This window comes from Aedes albopictus, chromosome 2 (genome assembly GCF_035046485.1).
Source record: "Aedes albopictus strain Foshan chromosome 2, AalbF5, whole genome shotgun sequence".
NCBI classification, from domain to species: Eukaryota; Metazoa; Arthropoda; class Insecta; order Diptera; family Culicidae; genus Aedes; species Aedes albopictus.
Window position 1 is genome coordinate 480,048,437 of NC_085137.1, and position 17,751 is coordinate 480,066,187.

General features: G+C 40.6%; 1 protein-coding gene across 1 annotated transcript; it reads left to right on the plus strand.

The window, feature by feature from the left end:
• The first annotated feature begins 14,764 nt into the window (after positions 1–14,764).
• Positions 14,765–15,346, plus strand: LOC109413969 (flexible cuticle protein 12). Its single transcript, XM_019687701.3, has 2 exons — positions 14,765–14,989; positions 15,075–15,346. Exons 1-2 carry the CDS (start codon positions 14,865–14,867, stop codon positions 15,262–15,264), a joined length of 315 nt encoding a protein of 104 aa, XP_019543246.3. The 5' UTR covers positions 14,765–14,864; the 3' UTR covers positions 15,265–15,346.
• Positions 15,347–17,751: the final 2,405 nt, after the last annotated feature.

The window sequence follows — 17,751 nt, forward strand, 5'->3', positions numbered from 1 at the left end:
TACATTTACATTCCTAAAGGAATTATTGAATGAAAATTTAAAATAAAAATTTCTGCAGCAATTATTAAATGAGCTCATGGGGTCTATTAAGTTATTTTTGGAAACAAATTATATATTTTTATGACGAAGTTTGGTTGGAGAAAGATTAGAATGGTGATTTGAAAATTTCAAACGGCAATTTCGTAAGACTTTTTTATCAACATTTTGTTTTTTCTTCACGAAAATGTGTGAAGCAATTCAACAATAATTGGAAACAAATTCATGTTAAAATTTCGGAATTCCGATTAGATTTATCGAAAAAACTGTGAAAAAAAAAACCAGAGTAATTCAAGGCAGACCCTCTCCTCAACAAACTTTTAATAAAATTTATATAAATATCTTCAAAAATCGAAAAAAAATGTCTTTCCAACATTTCTATCCTGAAACTGCATTGATCATTTTTTCGATTTATTTCCCAAGATTACAACCTTTAGAAATTTCTTCAGATGTTTTTTTTTCAACAGTTTCCACATTTTTATTATTCCTATAACATTATATTTTTCGACTTTATTGCACAATTCGCTGTATTTTTTTTTTTTGCAATTCAATATTTTATGTTTCTCTAAGATGCTCTAAAACTTCAGCCAAAAAAAAAATCTGGCCTGCTTGCCAGGCTGAGCTTTTACCTTCGAAGAAATTTCTGCAGAAATTTCGTCAAAATTATTACTTGAATTATCTTTCGCGATTCTTGCTCTGAATATGCAAATGAGTTCAGCAGGAAATTTCACCTAGGCTTAAGAAGAAAATGTCTCAACGAGTTTCATCGGAAATATGTTAACGAAATCGTCCTAAAATATTCCATGGATTATCAAAGTCCCACAGAAGTTGGGAATTATTTATCCGTTTGCCTCTGAAAATTATGCGAATTTTCCTCATAATTTAATGTGTCCAGCAATTGCTCAGGGCAGTAGAATATTATATAACAATAGATGATGATTAACCTGGGCTTGTTAGGGGAATATCTGTAAATAAAAGAAAATCGGGTTAAGTACGGTTCCTTTGAATTCCACTAAGAATTTGCATCCTTTGACAGATACGTATTTCGACCTCAACTGTAAGGTCGTCTTCAGTGTCTTGTACTTGACTCGACTTCGAGTCGAGTCAAGTACAAGACACTGAAGACGACAATAGATATTTTTTTTAAAGAAAACTTTGCAGAAGTTGGAAAAAAAATGTATTTAATATCTGCTACTTTAAATGTTGAACATGGACATCAATTTAAGAAATACTACCAGGACAACCTAGTGATAGCTTGAAATAACTAATTTTATTCCGCATTCCGATATTCTGCTTGTTGTTCCGTTTTAGTATAATCTAAATGTAACGCTACATCAGTGGCGTCGCGTAACCTCACTTTTTACCTGTGCACCGACCTTAAAACTTGCAATTGCAGAGGATTTATGATCAAAATCGAAAAAGAAATGAGTGAAAGCAGCTACTCTCGTCATTTTCTAATTATTACAAGCAAATTTGTTCAAAAAATTCAAGAATTTATACTTGGTGCACAGGTAAAAGTGAGGTTACGCGACGCCACTGCGCTACATAATTGAAAAATGAATGACATAAACTCTGCTAAAAAACCTTTAAATAATCAGAAGGAATTTCATCCAAAACTTGAAATAAAGTAAAGTATACCTGCCAGATAGCGCAGAATTTAATGGAAAAAGGCAACATTGATAAAAAAGATTTCAAATAAAAAGTTAGGTTTTTGTAGAACAAGTTATTCCTAATTTTTAATTTTCGGGAAATCCCGGGAATTTCGAAAATATATCCCGGGATTCGGGATTTTTCAGATCCCGGGATATCCCGGGATTTTTGTCCCGGGAAATCCCGGACAAGACCCTCTAGTTGTTAGCTTCCAATTGCACCTAATACTAATTTTAACGTTCCATTACAGTATCTGTTTTATATAAATACATTATGAATCTCATTTTTATATGATAATAGGGCAAAATGGGGCAAATTGGACAACTCCCAGAGATGGTCCTGGTGATAACAGATCTAGCGCTTTTAATTCAATTCAAATCAGTATCATTAAAAATCCATTCATAATCATGTAAAATTCACAATTTCCAGCAGTTGTTGGGGCATATGGGGCAAAATAGGCATTTAAAAGGGTCTTTCATATATGTTTATGATTTCTATTAACCTCTAATTACACCTGCAGCTATTCCCGACTAGAAAATTAACACCTATGTGCCTGAGCCTCATTTTGCACCCAATCTAAAAACTTTAAAAATCTGATTCTCAGCCGTATCTCAACGAAAGTTAATGAAATTTTGACAGTTGATCACAAAATCCTTCAAGTTTATGTAACCGGGATCATGGTTCAGGATTTTTTCGTTGTTCCGGATTTATGGCCGGGGGTACTGGGGTAACCTTCTTATCAGACAGAGGTGCAACTTATAATTTGCCTTCGAAAACTAGCTTGCGGCATATTAAACTTCATGATTTTGCAAAACAAGAGTATTGGACCATGTTTCTAGAGGTTTCGGACACACTGGCCATTTATCCGGATGTTCCGGACCCAGGTGCCCCCAGGGAAGTGGCCACTTACTGACCGGTTCTTAAACCTAGCTTGCGGCATATCGAACTTTAAGATTTTGCAAAACAAGAGCATTGGGCCATGTCTCTTGAGATTTCGGATACACTGGCCACTTCTTCGGATGTTCCGGAAACCTGGAGTTCCAGGGAAGTGGCCACTTTCTGATCGGTGCTGATACCTAGCTTGCGACATATCAAACTTCATGATTTTGCAAAACAATAGTATTGGACCATGTTTCCAGAAATTTCGGATCACTTCTCCGGATGTTCCGGAAACCTAGTGCCCCTAGGGATGTGGCCACTTTCTGACCGGTTCTGAAACCTAGCTTGCGACATATCAAACTTTATGATTTTGCAAATCAAGTGTATTGGGCCATGTTTTGCAAAATTATGAAGTTTGATATGTCGCAAGCTAGGTTTCAGAACCGGTCAGAAAGTGGCCACATTCCTGGGGGCACCAGGTTTCCGGAACATCCGGAGAAGTGGTCACTGTATCCGAACATGAAACATGGTCCAACATTCTTGTTTTGCAAAATAATGAAACTTGATATGTCGCAAGCTAGGTTTCAGAACCGGTCAGAAAGTGGCCACTTTCGTGGAGCCCCAAGTTCCGGAACATCCGGAAAAGTGGCCAGTGTATCCGAAATCTCTAGAAACATGGCCCAATACACATGTTTTGTAAAATCATAAAATTTGATATGTCGCAAGCTAGGTTTCAGAACCGGAAAGTGAATGGCCACATCCCTGGGGGCACCAGGTTTCCGGAACATCCGGTGAAGTGCCAGTATATCCAAAATCTCTAGAAACATGGCGCAGTACTCTTGATTTACAAAATCATGTACAGGTCGGACTCGATTATCCGGAGTATTGATTTTTATTTCACTCCGGATAATCGAATTCTCCGGATAATCGAATCACGAAAAAATATTAAATTTTAATTTTAAAAGTATATGTTTTTGTTATTTCATGTGCATGAAACTGTGACGTAGTCAGAAATTTAAATTAGGGGACGTCCATAAATTACGTAACTCATTTTTCTTTCCTCCTAGCCATACTGCTTTAATGAGACCCCTGAAGTTTTCGTATTGGTCATCACACAATGTTGAATTCCTCTTCTCCTCGTAAAGCGTGACGTAAGTTATAGGCGTTCCTTTAGAATATTGTATACAGTGGGACCTTGATTGTATTTTAGGCTGACAAAATCGACATAGTTTTTTTTGTGAATTTTGAACTCCATAAAAAGGTTCTGATTCTATCAAAGGAAACAATACAGTTAAAGGTGAATTGTGAAGGGATGTGGTTTATGTTAATGTTTGTCAGTTTTGATGAACGAGAAAAAAATGTAATGAATAGAGCTGTAGTTAAAGATGGGAACACTCACTTGCAAAGATTTACACTCACTTGGTATTTTCTCAGCTCAGAAGCGAGCAATCAAGAAACGATGTATGGACGACTTTTGCCTTATGGTTTTGTCTTAAAGTTTGCCGAATAGAGTAGGGGTCGCACACGCATATTGAAGTCGTGAGGGAGCTGTAAATATAAATTACACTCACCTCGTGGAGAGTCGCTTTCACAGCTCTGCTATGACTTTGGTATGCGTGGGCGACTTTTACTCTATTCCGCAAAGTTTTAGACAAAACCACAAGGCAAAAGTCATCCATACATCGTTTTTTGATTGCACGCTTCTGAGCTGAGAAAATAGCCAGTGAGTGTAACTTTTTGCAAGTGAGTGTTCCCATCCCTGAGTATTAGAAATGTACTTTTGCTATTTATAGCGGAACAATTTTATCTTCTAATTTTTGTTGGCATGATATGCCTACTGCAACACAGTCTTCTCGGAGCTTATAATAATTGGCTTCTTCAACGATGTTGAGATAATTCGATATTCTGAATCTGCACGTCAAACAGAGCCAAAATTCAAAATCAATACATTTTTATGAGTGAGGTGGAACAGGTGTAGACAGCTTGAATCATAATTCATAATTGAGCGGCAAATAAAAATAAACATCACAAAAAACATTTTCCATTTCAGATCAACGAGTGGATCCGTTTTCGTTGCCTTTCCGGGTTATATTACAAAGTATTCTAACCCAGAGCTTCTGCGCTAAGTCTATGATACACACGTAGTACTGAGAGCGATGATGTCAGTTTTGCAAAAACACGCTTAATACAAAAACGATCACAATCTCGCTAAAGGAATCCTTGTAGAAATCTTTAAAAGAATTCCTTGATTTGCCCCTGGAAAAATCACTGGGACTGGAGGAATCTTTAGAGAAGTTTGAAAGAAGTTTCTGAATCACTACGAGAATTACAGTAATTCATAGAAGGTTTCTGTAAAAATTTCTTGAAAAATCCCCAGAGGAATCCATGGACAACATCCTGAAGGTCTATACCTAAGCAGGAAAGAATTAGATATCATACCAAGACAAGGTATTGATTCATCGACAAAAATACCTCAACGAGTTATTGGTTTGGTATTGAGGGCTGCTTGAGGTTCTATTGAATTATAGAACAAGCACCATTTATTGATTTAGGTTTTGCATATCTCAGTTTAATATTCTACACCTATTCCCCAAGCAACACACATGTTATAATAGAGTTACGACAGCGCAAGTTTTGGTTGCATAGAAGTTTATTTTACGTAATTTTAACATTGTGTTTAAATAACGTAAAATAAACTTCTATACAACCAAAACTTGCGCTGTCGTAACTTTTATATAACATGTGTGTTGCTTGGGTCTCTCCTGCTCGGGTATATGGGAGTTCCTGGAGAAATCCCTAAAAATATCCTGAGGAATGTATGGAAGAAACTCTTTAGAAATCCAAGGAAAAGGAGCTCCTGTAATAATCCGTGGAGAAACTCCAGCAGTACTTTTGGGATTTCCTCCCTAAAGGACTTCTTATGCTCCACCAAAAGAAAATTCTGGAGCAAACTAGAAAAATTCTTGGAGAAATCTTTCCAAGAATCGCAAGAATAATTCTTAGGAAATTAATAGAGAAAACCCTGCTGGTATTGTAGGTAAAGAAAGTTAAGGAAGAATCTGCAGTAGTAATTCCTAAAGAAATCCCAGGCGGACACAAGGATTCCATACGGAATTCTTGGAGGAATACCAATTGATACCAAGAGGAATTCATCATCTTATTTTAATGCTTCCAACTACTGGATGTATCGGGAATTCATCTTTAAAAAAATCTCTGGAGGATTTTTCCATGGAAATTCTAGAGGAATCCCAGCAGTAATATCCGAAGGAATCTGTACAGGCATTGTTTGGGAAATTCCTGGATTGACGTCTGTTACCGTAAACTATATTTTGAAAACAGTCGCATAGTTAGCATTTTTTTTTCACTGAAACGAAATTTTAAATGGTTTGGCCCTTCTCAAATATAACGGGAGATTTATTTGTTACGTAATTTGTATATGATTCCAAAATATATCAACTGATATTAAGATTGTTTGTAAAACGGTATGTCGAATGTAACTATGTAACACACTTTTTCTGGTTAAAAAAAGCTAACACAATCGGATCAAAAAATCGATAATATCTGGAGAAAACGCAATCGAGGCCTCCCAAAATCGGGTCAGCACAGTATTATAATATTAAACGATTTTGAATTTCTGCATTAAAGATAAAAAAAATCTCAATAAAAAATACTCCGGATAATCGAGTCTAAAATTCCGGATAATCGAACCCCGGATAATCGAGTCTCCGGATAATCGAGTCTCCGGATAATCGAGTCCGACCTGTAGTTTGATATGTCGTAAGCTAGGTTTCAGAACCGATCAGATAGTGGCCACATTCCTGGGGGCACCAGGTTTCCGGAACATCCGGAGAAGTGGTCACTGTATCCAAAATTTCTGGGAAAATGGTCCAATACTCTTGTTTTGAAAAATCATAAAATTTGATATGTCGCAAACTAGGTTTCAGAACCGGTCAGAAAGTGGCCACTTCACTGGTGGCACCAGGTTTCCGGAACATCCTGAGAAGTGGTCACTGTATCCGAACATGAAACATGGTCCAACACCCTTGTTTTGCAAAATCATGAAGTTTGATATGTCGCAAGATAGGTTTCAGAATCGGTCAAAAAGTGACCACTTTCGTGGGGCCCCAATATCCGGAACATCCGGAGAAGTGGTCATTGTATCTGAAATCTCTAGAAACATGGTCCAATACTCTTCTTTTGCAAAATCATGAAGTTTGATATACCGTAAGCTAATTTTCGAAGGCAAATTATAGGTTGCAGCTCTATCTGATAAGGAGGTTACCCCAGTAACCCCGGCCATAAATCCGGAACAACGGAAAAATCCGGAACCATGATTCCGGTTTCATAAACTTAAAGGATTTTGTGATCAACTGTCAAAATTTCATTAACTTTCGTTGAGAAACGACTGAGAATCAGTTTTTGAAGTTTTGAAATTGGGTGCAAAATGAGGCTCAGGCACATAGGCAGAGTGTCTGAAAGCTCATGTATACTTCAATGAGATAGTGTGCCATGCGCATGTTTAAAAATGCGTTTCAAGAAATTTGCGAGATTTGAGATCGTAGCACACTCATGAAAAATCCAATGTATGTACCTCAATGAGACGTCTCGTGAGACTCGTCTCATTGAGATTTTTGGCAGTTGGAATTAGCGAACTAAAGAAATTGTTTTAGAGGCCCGTATCATATCTTTTGAACCTGGTCTTGGCCGGATGAAGAACACAGACTTGGAAGTGGATGATTCTCATGGGATTCAATTAGCTGAGATCGATAATCCAGCAGACATTGCTTGACTGTCCAGCGATAAAATGCATTTCGGTTTTAGTTGTACATAATCGACTATGAAGACAATTGACATACCCAAAAAAAACAGTTTTTTTTGCAGACGCGTGGCCGTACTGATTCCTACACTTTACTAGAGTAAATGACCACCAATCAACAGGATTTAGGCATTTAATCCTAGTAAGATGTTGGGGTCAATACGACCCAGAATGGCATGCTGGGCGTGCACTACGCCGGCCTGGTGCGCACATCCTAACATCCTAGGTGGGTTAAAGAATTATTTTTCTGTCCATTTATTTCGTAAGAAAGTTTTCATGATTTCGGACACCCTCTTTCTTATGAGACACACGCGTTTGTGTTACACGGGAGATTTTTTTCAATAACCTTCTCCTCGATTCATCTTTACGTAATTAATGGACGTTAATCTATGCAGATTTTACAGGTGTATGTGGGTTTGCATTGCGGAGCATAACAAAAATGATGTCGGTCATTATGAAACATTGCTACTACATCAAACGACTGGGTTTTACATGGGTTTTATTCACAGATATCATGAAGTGAAAGAAAAAAGTGTGGCTCGCTAGGTGGGTCATTTCTTCGGAAATCGCAACCTGCGCTTGCCCCTTTCCTAATTAAATAGTGATGCCCACGGTGCTTTGCTGTATGCTGTTGGTGATGCCAATTTTGTCTCCATTAACTTAAGTTCACATGCACATTGACCAACCGCAGTGGGATTGTTGTAGGAAGAAACTCTTGAGGCTGCAAAAATCAAATCATTTAGAAGCTAGTTTATGATTAGGGGCTGTCCATAAACCACGTGGTCATTGGGGGGGTTCGGCCAATGACCATTTTGTATGGACTAATGAATTTTGTTGTATGGACTAATGACCACGCGGGGGGGGGGGGGACGGGGGGGGGTTGAAAAGTCCCAAAAAAAATGACCACGTGGTTTATGGACAGCCCCTTACTAGGGGCGGGACAGCTCTAATATTTATTAGCGGTATTAGAAGTATTAGGAGATATTAATCCCCAAGCCATTTCATTTTTGAACCAAGTAAGCCACGCTAAACTTGATTGATTTGGAGTGACACAAAGAATGACATCAACAGGAAATTACGAAAAACGGCCGCTGTGCTTTCGTTGCTTCAGTATGTTTACATGTAATTGGAACGGTGATTAATTTGCATGACATCTCAAAATAATGCGTCCCCGTTTCACTCTAAATCGTTCTCACTCCGGGACGATCCACTACGAAACTCGTTGGCGGACATTATAAAAAAACAACAACATTCTGGAACTAGCAGTGGCAGCAAAACTCAAAATTGAAATCAAGTGCATTCACTGCTCTTTGAATGCTAATTCACTCCCTAGATCTAGATTTAATCAGCTCACGCTGAAGCCTCAGATATAAATATCGAATGAACGCTGAATTTACAAAAAAAAAAAGAGAAACGCAACGTCACACCTCGTCACACGGTCAAGATTTAAAAGACTAGAGTCAATTTCCAAATTCAGTTTATATGTATTTATTGATGATCGAAGTTCACAACCAACACAAATAAATGTTTTTCCAGGAGCGTAATGATAAGAACCTGTGCTGGATATGGTTAATCATGTCCAATAAAGCCGTTCATTTTGGTTTCCATAAGTACAGCGCCATGGGATTTCGAAAGCCACATCTTCAATGCTGAAATTTGAAACCCAGGTTATTTGCCTGAATAAAATATTTAAGAGAAAATCAAGTTTTTTTGTAATTGAGAAATTTGAAAATCACCGTAGACAAGCCGTTTTTCCTCCTCTCGATTTTGTGACAGTTTATTATTGCATGAAAATTCATGACATACTACACAAAAAATGCTCAGCTGACCGGTGAAGATTAGGAAACTAATATTTATTAGGTAGTATTAGCGCCGGTATTAGACGCTGTCCCGCCCCTAGGCCCCTTACCTACCCGACTCGACAACTTTTTGGCATAATGACAGGTGCTCTGAGACTTGTCTCATTGAGATGGCTCATTGAGACTCGCAATGCTAATGTGATGTGCACCAGCATCGCGAGTCTCATGCTCACAGAATTTTCATGTGTTCAAAGCCAACTTTTCTCAATCTCGTAATGAGATATGTGCGTACAGATAATCTGCACATAGGTGTTAAATCAAGTTTATATCATATTGTGTTATAATTTTATAATAGGGGGATTCACTTAACAGCTTAAACTGATTAAACTGATTAAACGTCGCGATCACCAAGGCAATCTTTGATTATTTCATTCGCAAAATCATGAAACATTTCAAATAAGCAGAAAATCATGGCTTACGCAGCAATTTAATCTGTTTAGTGAGTACCCCTAATATTTTTCAATAAATTATTATGTTATAAACTAGATACAGGATGATGTTAAAATAACTAAAATTGTAACAAAAAGTATCCTGGTCTAATCAAGATAATAACCTATTTTGTTATAATCAGATCAAAATCATAACAAAATGTGATATGAGTTTAAATTTCAGAATTACTAGTTTCTATCAAAATATGATTCAATTTTGTAACATTATTTTCTAAATGTCGAAGAATCATAGCTTAATTATATTACAATGAGCTATCAAACAACATTTATAACGAAATATGATATAAATTAGTTATATTATTTTAAAAACACCAAGTAAGTTGAACATGATTATATCACAATAAGTTATAAATATCTTCGTCTGTTATGTTATGATTTTGTTACAATTTTCTAGTCGGGTTTTCAATGATCAACAGTCGCGTTAGCTGTTTGAAAGTACAATTTGATTCTCTTTTTGTATGAAAAAAGGGCAAAATAGGGCAAAATTGACCACTTCCCGTGTCGTGCGGTGAATGAATTTAGCACCAATGGATTTCTCGTATTTTTTTACGTTAGAAATGGTCAACTTCACGTATCGAAACCAGCGGCGTTAAAAGATCCGTTTTTTGGGTCGATTTTTCCCACTGTGCACCGGTTTGTCATTATTACGGACTACCTTTTGCTGCGAAGCCTGTGGCATGATTACCCTCGCAGCCTCTACGCACCGTCGAACTCACAACAGTGACGTATGGCATTGCAGCCACCTCCTATTTGGCCACGAAGTGCCTTTAGCAGTTGTCCAATATAGTCCAATAATATAGTTCAGACGAATTTCCTCTCACCTCGATGATTCTAGCGAAGGATTTTTACATGGACGACATGCTGACCGGTGTTGACGATGAGGACGAAGATAAAAAAGCCTGTCAGCAGCTTCTGCAGTTGCCGAATTCTGCTGGTATGAGCTTGCGGAAATGAACGTCGAATTTGTAAGCGGTTCTCTCCAAAATTCCGTCAGGACTTCGTGATGAACACACTTTCACTTGATTCTTCTTCTGCTCCAACCAAGATGCTAGAGTTGCAATGGCAGCCAATGGATAACGAATTCCGTTATTCCGTACCCAAGTGGTCTCAGGATGGATCAATGTCTCGAAGAATCGTTGTATCAGACACCGCTTGACTTTACGACCCTCTTGGATTGATTGGGCCGGTCGTAGTACTCGCCAAACTCTTCGATTAAACACTCTGGCGCTTTTCTGGGACTGGGAACTGGGACGACCCGTTAGGCGCATTCGAGCAACAACATTGGTTGGAGTTTCGTAACAGTCTAGACGAATTAGCTACAATCAGCATTCCAAGGTAGGCTGGGCCTGCTTACGTTGTCATATCGATTGAAATGCACGGGTTCTGTGACGCCTCTAAGAAGGCATACGGAGCCTGTCTCTATTTGAGAACCGTTTCGCCGACGGATCGATCGTCGTACGCCTGCTGACCCCTAGGCGATTCGAAGATTTTTTTTATTTTTATAACGAGATTTTTAACCCGGGGCTAGTTCATCTCGAGACCCACGCTTTACTTCCCTTCCGAAGGAAGAACCCACGCTTAGTGAGTTTGTCGGGAGTCGGATTCGATCCCAGCTCCTAGGCGTGATTGTCAAGTGTTGTAACCATCACACCAGATCCGCTCCCAATCGATTCGAAGAAGTAAAAGTGCATCTGTTAGCCCAGATTGGAACATTCGTTAGCACTTCTGTTAAGTCACCTCTATCAAAAGGACGAAAGCAGTATCATGCTGAACGCACAATAAATCATTTGGACAGGCTCGATGATTACACTGCACTGGCTGTGTTCTACACCTTCGCAATGAAAAACTTTCATTGCGAATCGAGTGTCTGAAGTGCAGCATCTCACCACCGGCGGTAATTGGGCGCATGTTCCTGACATCGAAAATCCTGCTGATATAATTCCCCGCGGCACGTATCCAGCGCAATTACAAGAAACCATATCGTGGTGGAATGGTTCGCATTGATTAAGTCCACCGTCAAGGCTCTGACCGCCATTATCCCTGCTTCCGGTGCAGGCGCACCCTCCAAATGAAATCTTCTCCATCCGATCGTCATTTCCGGCGCTCGTTCGTATCGTCACTCTTCTTTGTCGCTTCTACCCTAACAGCAAGCCTTGTAATTGCTTTAATGGGTTGACCGGGTTCCTCCGGACGTCGCAGCTAGCGGAAGCCGCCGACAACCTAGTTCGACTAGTGCAACACGAAACCTTTGCAAAGGACATCGCAGCTGTAGCAAAACACGGGCAGATTAATCCAAACTCTCTCGCCTCAATTCTCGTCGATGGCATCCTCCGACTTTGTAGCCGGCTCAGGATCATAGCAGTGTTTCATCGATTATTGCCCGAAGAGGAAAGCCGAGCCTAATAGAGTGTGACAATGCCACAAACTTTAGAGGGGCAGCGGGAAAGTTGAAGGAACAGGCCAAGCCGTTTGGATATCAGTAACGCCAAGGTGAAGTAGTCGCCCGTTGCGCAGATGAAGGCATCACCTTCATGTTCATTTCGCTACGCAGCCCAAACTTTGGTTGGTTGTGGGAGGTGGCGGTGAAATCATAAACAAAACTTCCGTTGAACCGTTGAGAGCTCCGTCCTCTTTCAGGACGATTTCGTAACTCTGCTGACCCGTATCGAAGCCGGTTTAAACTCGCTACCTTTGACGCCACTCTAGACTCGCGACATTGAACTTCTGTGGCTAGTTATTCTAATCTCTAGACCGATCCGAGCGACTTGGAGGTGTTAATGCCAGGCCACTTCCTTGTTCATTGGTCGCTTATTTGTTTCACCGAACCCGACCTCTCTGAGGTACCCCGAACTTGACTTGATCGCTATCAAGAAAACCAAGAACTTCTCCGGTGAATCTGGAAGCAGTGGTCAACCGACTGCTTCTGTGGCCTCCACCCACGTACTAGGTGGACTCGCGTGCGGAGCAACGTCGGTGAAGTAAGGATGGTTCTCCTGAACCATCTTCCGTCCAACAGATTTCGTGTTGACGATGGCAGTATCCGGGTCGTAGACCTTCGGACAGCCGATGCAAAATATCGGCGTGGAATTGTAAAGATTTGCGTATTCCTCATCCGTCAACCCACAACCGAGCCACATGGCACAGCTGCGACCAACCCTGATGAATACCGAACGCAGTACACTAGTTCTGTACTACTATCGGAGGCCTTAGCCTAGAGCCTCCGAACCCTGTGAATATTGCTGTAGGTATAATTAAAAAAAATGAATTTTTGTTCTCCGGCATGTGCTGCGGCTTCGATGGCTGCTTCGATGGGTATCCATTGAGTAGGCGGAACCCTATGACTGCGAGATGAACCACGACACAACTCAATCGATCCTCGAGTGCGTCGCAACAAAAGAACTCCCGATGACTTCACACCAACCAACAAGATATAGTTCGAGGCGAACAATACCACCACCACCGCCGATGTTCGTTGACCCAAATGACGCGCGAGGTGTTTACCAATATCGACGTCGTTGATCTGCGGTGTGTAGAAGCAGCGGAATCAAAACAGACCGGCGAGTCTCTCGAGTTCCGACGAGAAACCCCGAAGACGATTGATGTCAACGAGCATCCCTCTCTCAGCATCCCTATCAGGAAAGTTGGTTGAGGGGTCCGGCCTATCAACAGGGATCGGCATATGTTGAAGCCACTCAAGGGTCAACTATAGTTGTGTGTACACATGTTTTACCAATTCAAGTAAGGTACACCGGGTAAGTTGAAATGGGCGGGGCAAGATGAAACGCGATGTTTTGAAAAAGATTTCAATACATTTTGGAAATTTTTCGTTGGAAGTTTGTTTGAATCAAAAACTATGTGTTATGGCGTTCAAGCTGTTAGCCATAATTGGATAACATCATGTTAAACCGCTGTTTCATCACCCGTTTCAACTTTGACCGGTGTACCTTACTCTCAATATTTTCTGTATCAAAATTTGCGATCCAAAATCTACCTCATTTGAGAAACCGATCTATACTCGGATAGGCTTTTTTAGATCCTCTTTGTACTGAGTTCCTCTTTGTACATAAGCAAACCAGTATCGAACCAATCAGTTGTAATACATCTCCGGGGCCTCTTCAACACAATAACACCCCCCACAACCTGACCCCAGTGCAATCCGTTATATCTCCGGAATGGTTCCGAATATAACTTGGCCACTAGAGTGTAATAAACTAGCATCAATTTATGATCGATTAGGCGGACTTCAAAAAATCTGATGAAAATTGACGAAATGCCAGCATTTTGAATATAAATTGTCGGGGGTGGGGCACTTGAAGGTTAAGCTAATAGGGAACTGGTACTTCCCTTTCAATATCCAGAATTTTCACGACATAACCTCTTCTTCTAATCGTTAATAGAGAATCGCATATTTTAGCTGTAAGGACACTTTTCTTCAGAATGATTAACAAGCCGAAAAAAATGTAAAAGGTCTTATTTGTCTGTAAGGTACCAGCAGCCATATAACAAGAGTTTTTATATTATAATATATATTATTTATAATTTTTATGACTAAATCCAATTTTATCGAGCCGCTAATGCAGGTCTCGCATCGTTTAGGAGCAAACCATCTTAGCTTATTGCTCTCGGCGTTGACATCTTTTGTCGCCACTATTTATCTACATGCGCGTGGTCGCTCACCTTAACAATGCTGGAGCAAAATTAGGGTGTTGGCACCTCCACACTTTAGTTGTGGAAGATCGCACAATTTGTCACATGTCAGCACCTCGCGAGCTTCAAATCGCCAGGGTAGGGGAAAATATACCCAATCATAATCACCGGTCCTGCACTGAAGGAGAGGCCGTTAGATTTTTTTTTCGGCTGACATTAGTTAGCAACAACAGCAACAAGTGTTACAAAATCTCATTTGAATGCAGATATGGGATGATGCGCTGGAGGTTTACCTTTTTCTTGTCGTTGCTGTCTGTCTTTTTTATTATTATTATTTGTTGTACCACCGCCGGTTTTTTGAAGGATGCGACTGCGTTCGGCTGCTTCGGGTCGATAGGGTTTGTGTGAATATAAATATCCACCGGTCAACGACAAATGACACCAGTGTGCCATAGGAAACCGTTGTAAGATAGCAACTCATCAAACCGTCTGAACTAGTGAGAAAAACGAAACGACCGTGATTCAAAAATGAAATTCGCCGTAGTGTTCGCTGCTGTTCTGGCCGTTGCCCTGGCTGCCCCGGTGGAAGATCGGGACGCTCAAGTGCTGCAGTACGAGAACGACAACCAGGGACTCGAGGGATACAACTTCAAGTGAGTCTCGTGAAGTTGGGGAAATGTGATACCTGTTCTATGTGGTGAAGTGCAATTAAACTATCAATGGTTGTATTTTCTGCAGATATGACACCAGCAATGGCATCCAGCGAGTGGAACAGGCACAGCTGAAGAGCTTCGGTGAAGATGTCAGCGCACTGGTTGTGCGTGGTTCATACTCATACGTGGCTCCCGATGGTCAGACCTACACCGTGAACTACGTTGCCGACGAGAATGGCTTCCAGCCGGAAGCTCCCCATCTACCACACGCCTAAGAGATGTGTAGTGTACCTGCCAGTTAGCTTTATGGGTTTTATTCTATGTTACTTGCATATGGTGATACGAAACGAAAAAGAGAATATTTTTGAAATTGGTGTTTATTATTTTCTGCCTCTGGTAATGTTTACGCTCTTGAATGTACACAAACTGATTCAATTTTTTTTTAAGCATCAATCATAAAGTTCATGCTCACACAGCCTCATGCAACTATGCATGGGCTCATACTCATATCTTTTCTCATTTTTTCCCTGAAACTCTTCAAAAACCTTCTGAAACTCCCCTGAAACGATATGAATCCATCTAAATACTTTGAAAGGCATCGAAACAACTAAAAACTCATAGAAAACTCTTCCTGAGATCTCAGGATGGAAGAACAGGTCTTGCTCTTGGGCATTTGAGGTGGGGCTAAAGGGGTTTCCAGAAAGTTCCCCGAGAGCCCGAAACAGGGGTTCCAAGGGGCTTTAGGGGCGTTTTAAGGGGTTGTTTCAGGGGGTGTCAGGCCGAAGGTCATTAGGCCGAAGGCCATTCGGCCGAAGGTCATTAGGCCGAATGGTCATTAGGCCGAATGGTCATTAGGCCGAATGGTCATCAGGCCGAATGGTCATTGGGTCTTCTTCTTGCCGTTACGTCCCCACTGAGACAAAGCCTGCTTCTTAGCTTATTAACTGAGAGCTTCCTCTGCAAATGACCATTTTGCATGTGTGTATCGTGTGACAGGCACGAAGATACTTTATTGATGCTGAATCTACTGATATTTTACCCATGAATTTTTCCTTCTTTTAAATATAGGCTGTTCTTTCTAGTATCATTGCTGAAATAGTTTTTGGCGCTGAAACTGCTGATATTCAATTCATAAATTTTTCCTTCTTTAAAACATAGGCTATTCTTTCTAGTTCCATTGTTAAACTAGTTTTTGTCAAAAATTGTTGGAAAAGGTAAAAACAACGGCTAACTTTCAATTCGTCCTGATGACCATTCGGCCTAATGACCATTCGGCCTAATGACCATTCGGCCTAATGACCATTCGGCCTAATGACCATTCGGCCTAATGACCTTCGGCCTAATGGCCTTCGGCCTAATGACCCAGCATCGTTTCAGGGGATTTATGGGCGTTATGTCAAGATTTGTTGACGTATAAATGAGATTACGGGGAAATTAGGGGCATTTCAATATTACTAAGGGGGTTTTAGGAACGTTTCAAGGGGCTTTTAGGGCAATTCAAGGGATCTCTGGAGCCTTTGAAGAGCGTTGCAAGTGGTTTGAGGGGCGTTTTAAAGTATTTCAGAGTCATTTAAGAGATTTTCAGGGTGGTTCAGGAACACTTTAAGGGCGTTCCTAGAGGTTTAAGGGGCGTTTGATAGCATTTCAGGGGCATTTCGAGGGGGTTTCAGGTGCATTTCAGGAGGTTTCTGAACCCTGTTAAAGACGTTAAGAGAGGTTTTAGAGGCATTTTAAATGAAATATAATAATTTCAAGGGCGTTTCAATGGGATTACGGAAGTTTCAGGGACGTAACGCCTCTGAATCTCGTCAAATATGCTCTCAAACTTCCTAAAATGCCTCCGGATTTCCCCTTAATCATCCTCGGACCCTATGTAACGAACCAGAGATAATCCGAAACCCCCAAAAACGCCTCCGAAACGCCTCTGAAACCAACCTGAAATGCTCTGAGACTTCCTGAAATGCCCCTGAAGCCCCCTTAATACCTACTCGGACCCCATGTAATGCTTTTGAAAACCTCCTCAGACCCCCAGAACCACTTGAGATGTCCTGGTACCCCACTGTAACCCCTTGGGAAACCCTAAAACGCCCCTGTAAACTTTAGTGTACTAGAGCCCCATAAAGTGGCAAGAAGCTTCTCAATTTCCCTGAATTCGATTGAAATATCTTGAAACACATTGAAGTCCGTTAGAAACCCATCCTGAGACTCCTGAGATCCCTGTAAACTTCCCATAAAATCTACTGTGGACCTCTGACACGTCAATAAATCTCTGTCGTAACGCCATAGAAACGTCTTGAAACCTCTCAGATAACCCAAACCGTAGAAAGGGCAAACGTTTCACTAAGCTTAAAACTCTTAACGCCCATCCCCTCGCCCCTCCGATTCCAACTGAAACGTCTTGAAACGCATTGAAATCGATTTGAAATTCCCTGAAGCCTTCATGAAAGCCCCTAAAGTCTCCTGGAACCCATTGGAACAACTTTAAACACCTTGCAACCATTCTCTAACTTCTTAGAAGATCTTTTTAAAGTCCCGGACAGTGAATCAAAATTCAAACATCGCGCAACAATAATGACAATGTCGCAACCTGTATTTGTTGCGACAAAACAACCCATGCGACATAAGTTTGTCCCAACTTGAAAATAATGGGATTAACATCGTACACCACGAGTTTAGAGATTTTTAAGCCTTGCATTGCGATTTTCGAACGGTAACTTCGAGTCGGTAAACACTGCAACTCTGGTGAAGCTCGATCATCAAAC

Excerpts from the sequence above, each read along its gene's own strand:
- LOC109413969 (XM_019687701.3), top strand. The coding sequence starts at position 14,865 with ATGAAATTCGCCGTAGTGTTCGCTGCTGTTCTGGCCGTTGCCCTGGCT. Across the intron at positions 14,990-15,074 it reads CTCGAGGGATACAACTTCAA|ATATGACACCAGCAATGGCA; the intron begins GTGAGTCTCGTG and ends TATTTTCTGCAG.